Genomic DNA, 12,570 nt, shown 5'->3' on the forward strand with positions numbered 1-12,570 from the left:
CGTACGGGGCAGAAACCTGGAGGCTTACAAAAAGGGTTCTACTTAAATTGAGGATGACGCAATGAGCTATGGAAAGAAGAATGATAGGTGTAACGTTAAGGGATAAGAAAAGAGCAGATTGGGTGAGGGAACATACGCGGGTTAATGATATCTTAGTTGAAATCAAGAAAAAGAAATGGGCATGGGCAGGACACGTAATGAGGAAAGAAGATAACCAATGGTCATTAAGAGTTACGGAATGGATTCCAAGGGAAGGGAAGTGTAGCAGAGGGCGGCAGAAAGTTAGGTGGGCGGATGCGACTCAGAAGTTTGCAGGGACACCATGGCCACAATCAGTGCGTGACCGGGGTAGTTGGAGAAGTATGGGAGAGGCCTTTGCCTTGCAGTGGGCGTAACCAGGCTGCTGCTGCTGCTGCTGCTGCTGCTGATGCTGCTGATGATGATTAATTTTTCTTCACCTCCAAAAGCTTGCTTCTGAGAAATTGAGCTTCATGCTACTGTTGGGTGGACAGCAAGTTTTTCCACTTCATGTCAGTTTTCTTGCGTTATGGCATACTTGAAAATAACTGGTAAAGTACATTCAGTCTGAAAACTCTGCCTTTATTAAACAGTTGTCACATTTATAGGAATTTGAAGTTGTGCAAAGTTGCCTAACTCTTGCATGTCGTAGGAAATTGTCACAAAATTGTTCTGTTGTTTTGCATTGTCTTTTTTTTTTCTTGCACAGCATGTACTGCCATAAACGTGAGATGTAGGCAAATGACACGCTGGCTTGAAGTACCCTTGCTAACTTTTCATGGCTTAATGAGAATTGGACAGCATCTGCTCTGTACTAGTTGATAATCTATCTATAAACAAAAAAGCACATTGCATTCTGAAGGAACCAGAGACTCAGCCTAGCCAGTTTTAAGAACTACTTCTGCACAAAAATGACCCAAGCTGGCGAAATTGCTTCGGAAGTTGCGGCGTCATATTAACGCACTAATGCGGAAGTTTTGGCCCAAAATTCAAGAAGGCAAACATTGTCCTTCATTTTGTCTACCGGTAACCATCCTTTTTTCTGCCGCATAAGTGCAAATTGAACCTTGAAAAAAATACTTCACCATACTGAATAAACTAACTTGCTGCTGCTCGTTATGCAGCTGTAAGGTAGTTTAGCATCAAGACTGTGTTTTCCTTCAGCAGCAGTAACAGCACAATATGCATGACAGACATGTGTACTGTGGGCTATATAGATACGTTCATGCAAAATATACTTCATGTGCATATATATATTCTTTCTTTTATTCAGCTTTAACTGAACATTGCGTTTTCTTACCCTGTAGGTTTTCCTCAAGAGTTCACGGTGAAGATTCTTGGTGAAGAACTTTGCTACAACAGGGTACAATATCTTTTGTTAGAGCATGTTCAGTACATTAAGGCGCTTACAATATTTTACTAAGACTGATACTTGGGCGGGTTAGTTGAAATGCATATTTGAATGGCAGTGTAAGCCACACATGTACACAGAGAAGGACCACACTTAGTTTCGGTTGGTATGGTAGTGGTCGGTATGGTTTTCTTCTGCCTTAGTCTTATGCATGCATGATTTATTTTTTTGTTACTTCCAATGAAGTGTAGTTGCTAGTTCAGTGCTGTGTTTTGTGGTGTGTTCTTCTGTGTGCATTTGTGTTGCTTGTGCTGCTGTTCATGTATGCAAAATAAGCTTTAAGGCTTTTTTTTTCTTTTTTTTTGGCGCGTAACATTTGAAGGGCTTTCATGCTTGGCTTGCTTACATGCGTTGTGACTAGGGTGGTCAGTTCCACTTACCAGAAGCAGATTTATGCCTGCAGCTTTTGCTGGTTGGTTTGCAAGATTTTTCAGTAGCTTATTGGTGTTCAAGCTTTTAAAGAAAAATAATGTTTTGATGTAATATATTCATTCACATGGTTAAATAGCCATGGGGCTTAATGTTCTCTTAGATGAATAATTGTTGAAGGTAATAAGAGTCACCAAAAGCTACAGCTATCATCGTCAGTGCTTGAAGTATGCAGGTGTCGAGTGGGAGAGGTTAATGTCTGGAACATTAAACTTCTTCATGCCATTGCATTTAATGTTGGTGCTTCATGCACATTTTTAATTACATTAAATACCGATGCAGCAAGATTGTTTGCAGTCATAATATTTTCAAAAGTATTATTTACGAGCTAAAAGTGCACGACGTGCCACTAAAAATATCAACAGGTATATTTTTTTATATTGAATAGTAGTAGTTTACTTCAGAAATGTGTTTCTTGTAGGTAGCCTTATCTGGAGGCTAACTGATAATGGGTGGAGAAAAACCAGACAAGATACTGGTGCCTGGTGTACAAGAGTAAGCGTCACATGCATTCGATGGCTGAACGAGTTATAAGAACAGACTATTTTGCAAGTGACGTTCAATTTTAATGCATTTAAACAGTTTAAATGTAGGACCATATGATTGGCAATAAACATTAATGCAATGAGCAGTTAATGTCATGTTTGTGCCCAGATGGCATAGGTTATAAGGCAGTGTTGTAATGACTGCGAGTTACGTTTACTCCTTTCAGTATTCGCAACATTTTACTCTATCTCTGAAAGCGCTTATGAAAACAGAGTTGATCAAGTGCATTTTCAATCCAAACTAGTTAGACATTTAAAAAGATTCTTTTGATGAAGTATTTTGCTTGCTTGATGCTATATAGTGTGACAAATTATGGCACTTAGAGAGAGAGAGAGAGAGAGAGAGTGTTTATTGTGTCTGGATGGGGTTAGAGAGAAGGTGGGCGAGGAAGTTTCGCTCCTTTTTTCTCCTCAGCCAGTGGCTAAGATTCTGAGGGTTCTGGCGGCGTCCTTTGTCATCTAGATGAGCCGGGTTTGGATGCCTGGGTCAGAGCTGAGCAGTGCACACTCCATTGCTTCATCATTTTTATGGCACTTAGAAAAAAGCTTTCTTTCAGAAGACTATCAACTTGTTGAAATAAATTTGTCTGGTCATCCGGGCTCGCAACCAAACTGAAGGTTTATCACTATTAGAGTGTGTGTAAAAACATTAAAGTTGTTATCCGACACAATTCTTTTACGATGGTAGTCTGCACATTACATTTCTGTATAGTTCAAAAACCAAAATAATTTAATTTCACGGTCAGTCTTACATCTTTAACTGCAATATTTTGCACTAAAGAGTGGCAACGTGCTCATGTACTGGTGAATATATATCAGGTTGTAAGTTGTAGTTGGTTGTGGTATTTGGGCATGGTGCGTTCGCTGCCAATGCAGTACTAGAAACAACATTCCCCTCATACGACAAAAGCATTTCACATTATTGATGGTCTTATTGCATTGTCAGAGTGGGAGCTGGCTGACAAGACAATGCTTCCAAAAAGGCATATTTCTCCAATGAGTCAGCCTCCCCACTATTCTCGTGGCTGGAAAATGAATGTCTTGCTTGTATCAAGGGAAATGCATGTGAATAACGTAGCAGGCAAAAACTGAATTCCTCAGATGTACCAGAACTTAGTCACGAAGTTGTGGCTCCGTCTTCTGAGATTCCTTTGCATACAATGTGTTGCCTGCTGATGATGCATTGCCAAGCTCTGGGCTTTTTAGATGGATATTGGTAGTGCTTTGAAAAGTTTGCTTGGAGAATACTTTACAAGCAGTGACAGTCAGTTTAATGTTCTGAAACTGAAGCATTCTTTGCACAATATTCATACTCAAATAGTCTGCACTTCTGGAAAAAAGAAGAGAAGAAAGATTCATTGCTGTTACCATGGCTGATTTGTTAAAGTATGCTTAAACGTTGACTTGCTTGGTGCAGTAGAACTTGCTGTGTTAGTGCCCTTCAATGTATGAAATTGTTGCACTGAGTGAAATGTGTCAAATCGCAACTGACATTTGGAAATGCTGATAAATGGCTTGAGGCGCTGCTTGAATATGATGCATAATGGCTCGTGACTTTGAGATAGGAATCTTTGTGTGCCTCTTTTGCCACGCAGGCTTTAAAATGTGCTGCAGCATAGCCACCTTACAATTTGATTTCAGAAGTTCAAGCAGTACAGAGTTCTGACCATAAGCAAGCCTTTTGAGGGTGCATCATCAGATTCGGACATGGTAGGTGTTTTGGTAAGTGTTTTGTATAGTCACCTAAAAGCACTATGTTAATTCTTTTTTTTTTAGTGCTGTACATCTTGCATTCTCATCTGTATTTGCAGGAAACAAACGGTTCCCTTACTCTTGCAGATTTGGAGAAATGTCTGTCCTATAAAGAGTGAGTTTACTCCTATTTTTAGCCTGGTTTTGTGTATGACTTATTTAACCGCTTTATTGACTCGCTGTAGGTAGAACCTTGACTTCATTGGTGCAATAGTCTTACTGGTATGAGAAGCTCATAAATAGAACAGAAAAAGTACTTTTTACCAAGCAAGCCATCATTAGCAGTCAGTCAAAACCTTGGTCTGGGAAAGTTGGTTCATTGTGTTAATGAACGAGTAAATGGCGTTTAAAAATATATTTGAAAATAGGGATGCAAGGTATGAATAAATATGCATGGTTGTCCGTGGGTGTTGTACTTATACTTCGTGTGCCCATTCTTCTTTTTCTGTCGTGCCGCTTACATATTCATTAGTATAAGTAGTGTAACAAGATCAAAAAGCAAAACGTGAAGACACCCGTATACTTTGATTTAGGTGCACCTTAAAGAATCCCAGCTGCTCCAAATTATTCCGGAGTCCCCCCACTACTATAGGCCTCATAATCGTATCGTGGTATTAGCACGTAAAAGTCATAATTATTTTTGTAAGATAATGAAGGGCAAGAGGGCGGCAAAGTGGAGTTAGGCCAATTGATGACCATTCATCTTAATGTGTGAAGCAGTGCACGGAAACACGACACAAAGGAGCAGACTAAATGGACAAGACAATCGCTGCACTCACAACTATTCTTTATTTTGGAAAAAGGAGAGTTAATATATATATACATATACACTCACACTATTGCACCACTTGGGCGACAAAGAATGCCACTATTTAACAAAAAAAAAAGAAAGGGAACAAAACATGGTTGTTTTAAAGCAATCCAATTACATTTTTTTTTTTGCTGATCTTTCAAAAAATGACAATTCGCGCTCATTCAGAATGAGCGATGGCTGGAAAGTACGCAACTCTTTTCATTTTGCAATATGAAATGCCTATAAAAGGGCAAGAGGCTGCAACTTGGGACTTGTAACATCAGCATCGCCATCAGTGTTATCATCACCATCAGCCAAGGCCTCGTAGATCTCTCATAAAGATCTCACAGATCTCCTTTTACACCTAGACCAGTGTGAGCCAAACTGCCCCTGTGCCTGCAAGTCTCCTAATCTTATTACCTAATCTAATCCCACACTTCCATCAACAGTATTTTCTTTGACGTGTATTCTGTCAACTTATTAAATAGACCATTAATTACCTGTTCAACTCATTATATCACCTGTTGCTCTCCACTTATTCCTATATTCTCATCTATCTATCCACGTTCAACCTGTGATGTATGCTACATTGTTTTTCTGCCTCTTGATGCTATGCCTGTAATTCCTTGTTTTCTTACCACTTTCCTAGCTCTTAGTTCTGTTCAGTCCGTCATGCTTCCAGTGATAGGCTTACACAGTTAAAATTGGAGGAGAGCAATGGCAATTTGGGCATTGATCCGGCTCTTGCACACAGGCTATTGCTGGTACGAGCGAGTTAGCAAAGCAACCTTATTAGGAATGCCTGTAGAATGATTAGCCTTCCCCTGTAAGGGAGGCATCACTGTGACGCGGCCATGGCATCTTCCCGGCGTGTGGTGCGTTTACTCCAGCCGTGGCCGCACTACTCCCTTTGGTCGACCGTGCCTGCCCCTCTTTTGGAGTGGCAGCCTCCCTCTGGTTTCGCTTGGTCGTTGCCTTTCGAGGGCCACCGAGATCTGCTGGTAAAATAGTTTCCGGCTATGCCGGTGGCTGTCATTGATACTGCGTGCTTAATGTGTCTGGCCTTTTCCTGTAGGTCTTGTGAAACTAAGATCTTTGTTTTAGTTAAACTGTAGCAATAGTCAGGTTATCAATGTGTACTTTTCAAACAGTGTTTCCAGTTACATTGTATACTATATATTAGAGGGAGCTGAGAGGCCAGACCTGTTAATTAATTAATTAATTACTGATACCTCAAACACCATGCAAGGTAGGAGGTTCTACATGATTGTGGGTATGATGGTGGTGTTAACAAAAGGGAGACATTACTGCAGTCTTGAAATGTGCTTAGTATGAACAACAGTGTCCACAGGAAGATCTTTCCAATCCATAGCTGTATGGGCAAAGAAAGGACTGTAGGTGGGTCGTAGTTTGAAGAATTGAATGGATACACTGGCCTCTGGTCGCTGATATGGCTGTAGGTGTGGTGGGCTCGTTTGATAATGGAGCTCTTAAGAAGTATGAATGGTAGAATTTATGAAAAAGGCAAAGCCTGGATACCTTGTATCATATGTGTAGACTCGACAGGCAGGCTTTGGTTTCCTACCACTCTGAATTTTTAAGTGTGTTACGCTGACATTGTGCAAGTAGGCAGAAAATAATAAATTGTAACAGCTTGATTCTGGACATGTTCAAGCATTTGATTTCAGTTATTTTGGATGATGAGGCTTCCATGTAGCACTAGCATAGCCTAATCCTGGCCTGATGAGAGCTGCATAGGCTAATAGTTTTACTTGGCGAAGAGCAAGTGTTATGTTAAGTCGACTCGACTCGAGTCGACTTGATATGTCGACTCGCAAAGGCAACGTAAATGTCTGGCACTGAGTTGTGTGACGTGCCTCTCTCTGTCTTTTTTCTGCAGATCTCTGACATACCTTCGGAGTTTGCCTGAGCTTGTACCACTTCTCAAGGAGCTGGATAAGAAGCTGGAGAGCTTCTGTGGCACCTACATGATTCTGCCTGCCTACTTGCACGACACTGCGCAGAAGCTGAAAGACATAGTCCTCTGGGCTGTGGATGTGAGTGCAAGTTTTGAAGGCACACCCCAAGCCTAGACTCTGAATCAGTCTAGGCCGGTGTGCTGCGGTTCGCTGCTAGAGGGAACACAATAGCCAGTGGATGGCAGTATGAGGATGCTCTGACCAGCTGTGGTTGCTGCTTGGTACTTGTTAGCAAGAAGTTCCCTCAATATTGTTACGTAGGAAGACACCGACGAAAAGCTATTTACAAGTATATTTACAAGGCAATACGCCGCAGTTGACCAAGAGGCAACAGCCCGCGCTAGCTTCCAATCGTCGTCTTCGTCTTCTTTCTGCGCGGCTCTTCGTCAGTGGGAATACGACCCCGTAGCACTACCCCCGGCGGCAAAAGCGCCGTCCCGGAGCGACTAAAGGCTGGACTCGGAAGCAGTGTAGTAGCTCGTGAGCCTACTGACGTGCACGACATCACTGGACGCCAGAGTAGATGACGAGGTTGAGCTCACAGGAGCAATTTCATAAGTCACAGGCGTCACCTGGCGAAGCACGCGGTAGGGCCCTGTGTATCGCGAAAGGAGCTTTTCGGAAAGTCCAACGTGACGACAGGGCGACCACAGGAGCACGAGTGCACCAGGCGAAAACTGTACGTCACGGTGGCGGGCGTTATACTGACGCTGCTGCGTGGTTTGCGAGTCCGTCAGTCAAGCACGGGCAAGCTGGCGTGCATGATCGGCGAGGGCGATGGCGTCGCGCGCATACTCGGTTGTTGACGTCACAGCAGGAGGAAGTACCGTGTCAAGGGGCAAGGTCGGTTCGCGACCGTAGAGTAGATAAAACGGAGAAAATCCGGCGGTGTCGTGCCGGGAAGAATTGTAAGCAAAGGTGACGTAAGAAAGGGCAACGTCCCAGTCGTGGTGGTCCTTCGAAACGTACTTGGACAGCATGTCGGTAAGGGTACGGTTTAAGCGCTCTGTCAGGCCATTGGTTTGAGGATGGTATGAGGTAGTCAGCTTGTGTTGAATAGAGCAGGAACGCACAATGTCGGCGACAACTTTCGAGAGGAAGTTACGACCGCGGTCAGTAAGCAGCTGTCGCGGGGCGCCATGCACTAAGGTAATGTCACGCAAGAGAAAGTCCGCGACGTCAGTGGCGCAACTGGTAGGTAGAGCCCGCGTGATAGCGTATCGGGTGGCGTAATCAGTTGCGACGGCTACCCATTTGTTCTCAGAGGATGACGTGGGAAAGGGACCGAGGAGGTCTAATCCAACACGAAAAAACGGTTCCACAGGGACGGCGATCGGCTGGAGATGACCGGAAGGTAGCACCTGAGGCGTTTTCCGACGCTGGCAGGGATCACAGGCAGCAACATAGCGTCGGACGGAGCGAGCAAGACCAGGCCAATAGAAGCGGCGGTGGACGCGGTCGTACGTGCGGGTTACGCCAAGATGTCCTGCAGTGGGTGCGTCATGCATCTGAAAAAGCACAGTCTGTCGTAGATGTTGTGGCACGACAAGAAGAAGATCAGGGCCGTCAGGGAGGAAGCTCCTTCGGTACAGAATGCCGCCCTGGAGGACATATCGGCGGTCGGTAGGTGCAGAGCGCAGACGCTCGATGAGTACTTGCAGCGATAGGTCTCGGTACTGCTCATCGGCGATGTTAGCGAAGGCAGACACAGAGAAAATGCCGTCGGCGGTACTACTGTCGGCGTCGTCAGGCTCGTCTAGCGGGTAGCGAGACAGGCAGTCAGCGAGACAGGCAGCGAGACAGGCAGACAGGCAGTCAGACAGGCAGGTAGCAGACAGACAGGTAGCGAGACAGGCAGGCGTCCTTGTGTAGTCGGCCAGATTTGTAGGTGACAGAGAACGAATATTCTTGGAGGCGTAAGGCCCAGCGACCAAGTCTTCCTGAAGGGTCTTTCAATGAGCATAACCAACACAGCGCGTGATGGTCTGTGATAACGGAAAAGGGTCGGCCATATAAGTATGGGCGGAACTTCGCAACCGCCCAAACTAGGGCCAGACACTCACGCTCTGTAATGGAATAGTTGCGCTCCGCGGGCGAGAGGAGCCTGCTGGCGTAAGCGATAACACGGTCGTGGCCACGCTGGCGTTGTGCCAGTACTGCGCCAATTCCGTGACCGCTGGCATCAGTACGGACTTCGGTAGGCGCAGAAGGATCGAAGTGGGCCAGAACGGGGGGCGTTGTGAGAAGATCGATGAGAAGCGAGAATGCAGAGGCCTCGTTATCGCCCCACTGGAAAGGGGCGTCTTTTTTCAAAAGCTCGGTTAGTGGTCGTGCTATGGCCGCGAAATTTTGGACGAAACGGCGGAAGTACGAGCAAAGGCCGATGAAGCTGCGCACATCCTTGACACACTTCGGAACAGGGAAGTGCGTAACAGCATGGATCTTGCCTGGGTCCGGTTGCACTCCGTTCGCGTCAACGAGATGTCCAAGGACGGTAATCTGGCGATGGCCGAATTGGCACTTCGATGCGTTGAGTTGCAGACCGGCTCGCCGAAAAACGTCCAGGACTGCTGAGAGGCGCTCGAGGTGCGTAGCGAATGTTGGGGAGAATACTATAACGTCGTCTAAGTAGCACAGGCACGTGGACCATTTGAAACCGTGAAGAAGGGAGTCCATCATGCGTTCAAAAGTGGCAGGAGCGTTACATAGGCCGAACGGCATCACCTTGAATTGATAAAGACCGTCGGGTGTTACAAAGGCAGTCTTCTCGCGGTCGAGATCGTCCACGGCAATCTGCCAATAGCCGGAGCGAAGGTCAATAGAGGAGAAATAGCGAGCACCGTGGAGGCAGTCAAGGGCGTCATCAATCCGAGGTAGGGGATACACATCCTTTTTGGTAACCCTGTTAAGGTGCCGATAATCCACGCAAAAGCGCCATGAGCCATCCTTCTTTTTTACCAGCACAACCGGTGACGCCCATGGACTACATGACGGTTCAATAATGTTCTTGGCAAGCATTTTGCGAACTTCGGTGTGAATCACTTGACGCTCAGCCGGTGATACTCGATACGGGCGGCGATGAATAGGAGGGGCATCTCCGGTATTAATGCGATGTTTAACAGCTGTTGTTTGGGCCAAAGGACGATCGTTGAAGTCAAAAATATCTTGGTAGGAAATGAGAACGTGGTAGAACGCACGAGCGTGCTCGGACGGCATGTCGGGTGCAATCATTTTCTGTAAGTTGGCGATGGTACAAGTCGCCGACTGCGATGGTAGAGGAGGATCGTTTGAATTGTCGTCTATTGAAATCGATGCTACAGAGTGATCCTCGAATGAGCAAAGTTGGGCCAGAGACATCCCGCGTGGCAGCACTAGTGTCGTCAAGGCAAAATTGACCACTGGCAGGCAGACGCAATTTGCCGTAATAGATAAAATAGTATGACGTAGTGTGATCCCGTGTGTAAGGAGGACGTCTTGCATAGGAGCCGCGATGTAGTGACCGTCGGGCACTGGCGGGGATGACACGAAGTCAACGTAAGTCAGTGCCGAAGGTGGCAAGCGAACGAAGTCGACGGAACTGAGGCGAGGAAGGTGTTCTTCAGCGGGATCCAGAACAGGCAGGTCGAGGTGGAGAGTACTGGCGGAGCAATCGATGAGAGCAGAATGTGCGGAGAGGAAGTCGAGGCCGAGGATGATGTCGTGGGGACAGTGAGCGATGACTGTGAATAGCACGGTAGTGGAGCGATCGGCGAAGGAGACGCGGGCGGCACACATACCAATTACGGGGGCTGTTCCGCCATCGGCGACACGGACAACAGGCGTCGTGGCGGGCGTGATTATTTTCCTCAGCCGGTTACGAAGATCCGCGCTCATTACCGACAAATGCGCCCCAGTGTCTATGAGAGCTGATACAGGAACACCGTCGACTTGCACGTCAAGAAGGTTCAGATGGGTGGGCAACGTCAGGAGAGGATTTGGCGGCGTAGGGAGCAATGCAGCGTCACCTCGAGGCGCTGCATCGTCTAGTTTTCCGGCTGGGAGCGGCGTCCGAAGGGAGTCGGCGAATAGGAACGACGGGGCTGGGGAGAGCGAGATTGTCGTCGTTGGGGCGAAGGCGAACGAGAATAGGGTCGGTTCGGCGCAGGAGAATCGGTGGCGGCATTATCTGAGCGGGCAGCATAGGGACGAGAAAGGCAACCTGAGGGGCGAGAGTAGGCAGTATATGTAGACTGGTTCAGGGAACTCCAGCGACTGCGGCAGTGCCGAGAAATGTGCCCAATTCGATGGCAGTGAAAACAAATTGGCTTGTCGTCTGCAGTGCGCCATTCAGAAGGGTTGCGGAAACGTGGAGGGTAAGAAGGTGCGGGACGGGGTGGAATCGAAGATGCCGGTTGGGGATCAGGGCGATGGGCCGAGCAGATGGTGTGAATACCCATGTTGGCGAACTCCTGGCGGACAACTGCCTGGATCAGGGAAACAGTGACTGCAGGTGCATTGGAGGGGCTGGAGTCGAACGCAGCCGGATAGGCGGCCTCGATCTCACGCCGGACAATCCTGGTAACATCGCCAGTGTTGTTGGGACGAGGAGCGTCGACACAGGAAGATGTCGCTGGGGTGTTGGGCAGAAGGGCAAACTGTTGGTCGATACGGCGGCTTTTAGCGAATTCCAGGCGGCGGCACTCTTTTATAACTGCATCCACCGTCGCGACGTTGTTAAACACGAGCAAGTTGAAGGCGTCATCGGCAATGCCTTTGAGGATGTAGGAGACCTTGTCGGACTCAGTCATGTGTGCGTCAACTTTGCGGCATAGAGCCAAGACGTCCTGAATGTACGTGACGTAGGGCTCCGTTGACGTCTGCACACGACCGGAAAGCGCCTTCTGCGCGGCAAGTTGGTGACCGTAGGGGTTGCCGAACAAGTCTCGAAGCTTTTGCTTAAGCGAATCCCAACTGGTCAGCTCATCTTCGTGCGTCCGATACCAAACTCGAGGTGTGCCACCGAGGTAAAAGACAACGTTGGCGAGCATGATAGTTGGGTCCCACCGGTTATTGCGGCTGACATGTTCGTAAAGGCTGATCCAGTCCTCGACGTCTTCCCCATCTTTTGCCGAGAATACGCCAGGATCACGGGGAGCGGAGAGGGTGATGTAGGTCGTCGAAGTGGCAGCAGGTGTTGGAGCCGGTGGAGTCGGGTTGGCGTCGCCGGGAGCCATGAAGGTAGGCTCGACGGACCGTCCACTGCGAAGCTCCGTGACGAGGTACAGGTAACGTCCACCTCCACCAAATATGTTACGTAGGAAGACACCGACGAAAAGCTATTTACAAGTATATTTACAAGGCAATACGCCGCAGTTGACCAAGAGGCAACAGCCCGCGCTAGCTTCCAATCGTCGTCTTCGTCTTCTTTCTGCGCGGCTCTTCGTCAGTGGGAATACGACCCCGTAGCAATATAAAAGAAAGTAGCACCACTGTAATGTGTTTTCCCTGAGTGCAAACTGTGGTGTATTCAGTGTTCTTGTTGTGGTGCTGCACATCTTGTTCTGTTTAAAGATTCCTTACAGGCATTGTATGATGTATTGGGTAAGGGGATCATAAAAGTAAAAAGTAAATACATAGGAACAGAGCAATATTCACATATGCAAC

The 12,570-nt window shown here is 47.0% G+C and overlaps 1 protein-coding gene across 2 annotated transcripts in view; it reads left to right on the plus strand.

The window, feature by feature from the left end:
- The window catches only part of LOC139056124 (ankyrin repeat domain-containing protein 27-like), a 44,305-nt gene that overhangs the window by 2,044 nt on the left and 29,691 nt on the right, over positions 1-12,570 (plus strand). The window contains exons 5-8 of one of the 2 annotated variants that reach the window (XM_070534020.1): positions 1,326-1,381; positions 4,045-4,125; positions 4,215-4,270; positions 6,849-7,005. In XM_070534020.1, coding sequence (XP_070390121.1) covers positions 1,326-1,381; positions 4,045-4,125; positions 4,215-4,270; positions 6,849-7,005 — 350 coding nt within the window. The remainder of the gene's footprint in view (positions 1-1,325; positions 1,382-4,044; positions 4,126-4,214; positions 4,271-6,848; positions 7,006-12,570) is intronic. The other variant, XM_070534021.1, reaches the window with a different exon arrangement.

This window comes from Dermacentor albipictus, chromosome 2 (genome assembly GCF_038994185.2).
Source record: "Dermacentor albipictus isolate Rhodes 1998 colony chromosome 2, USDA_Dalb.pri_finalv2, whole genome shotgun sequence".
NCBI lineage: Eukaryota > Metazoa > Arthropoda > Arachnida > Ixodida > Ixodidae > Dermacentor > Dermacentor albipictus.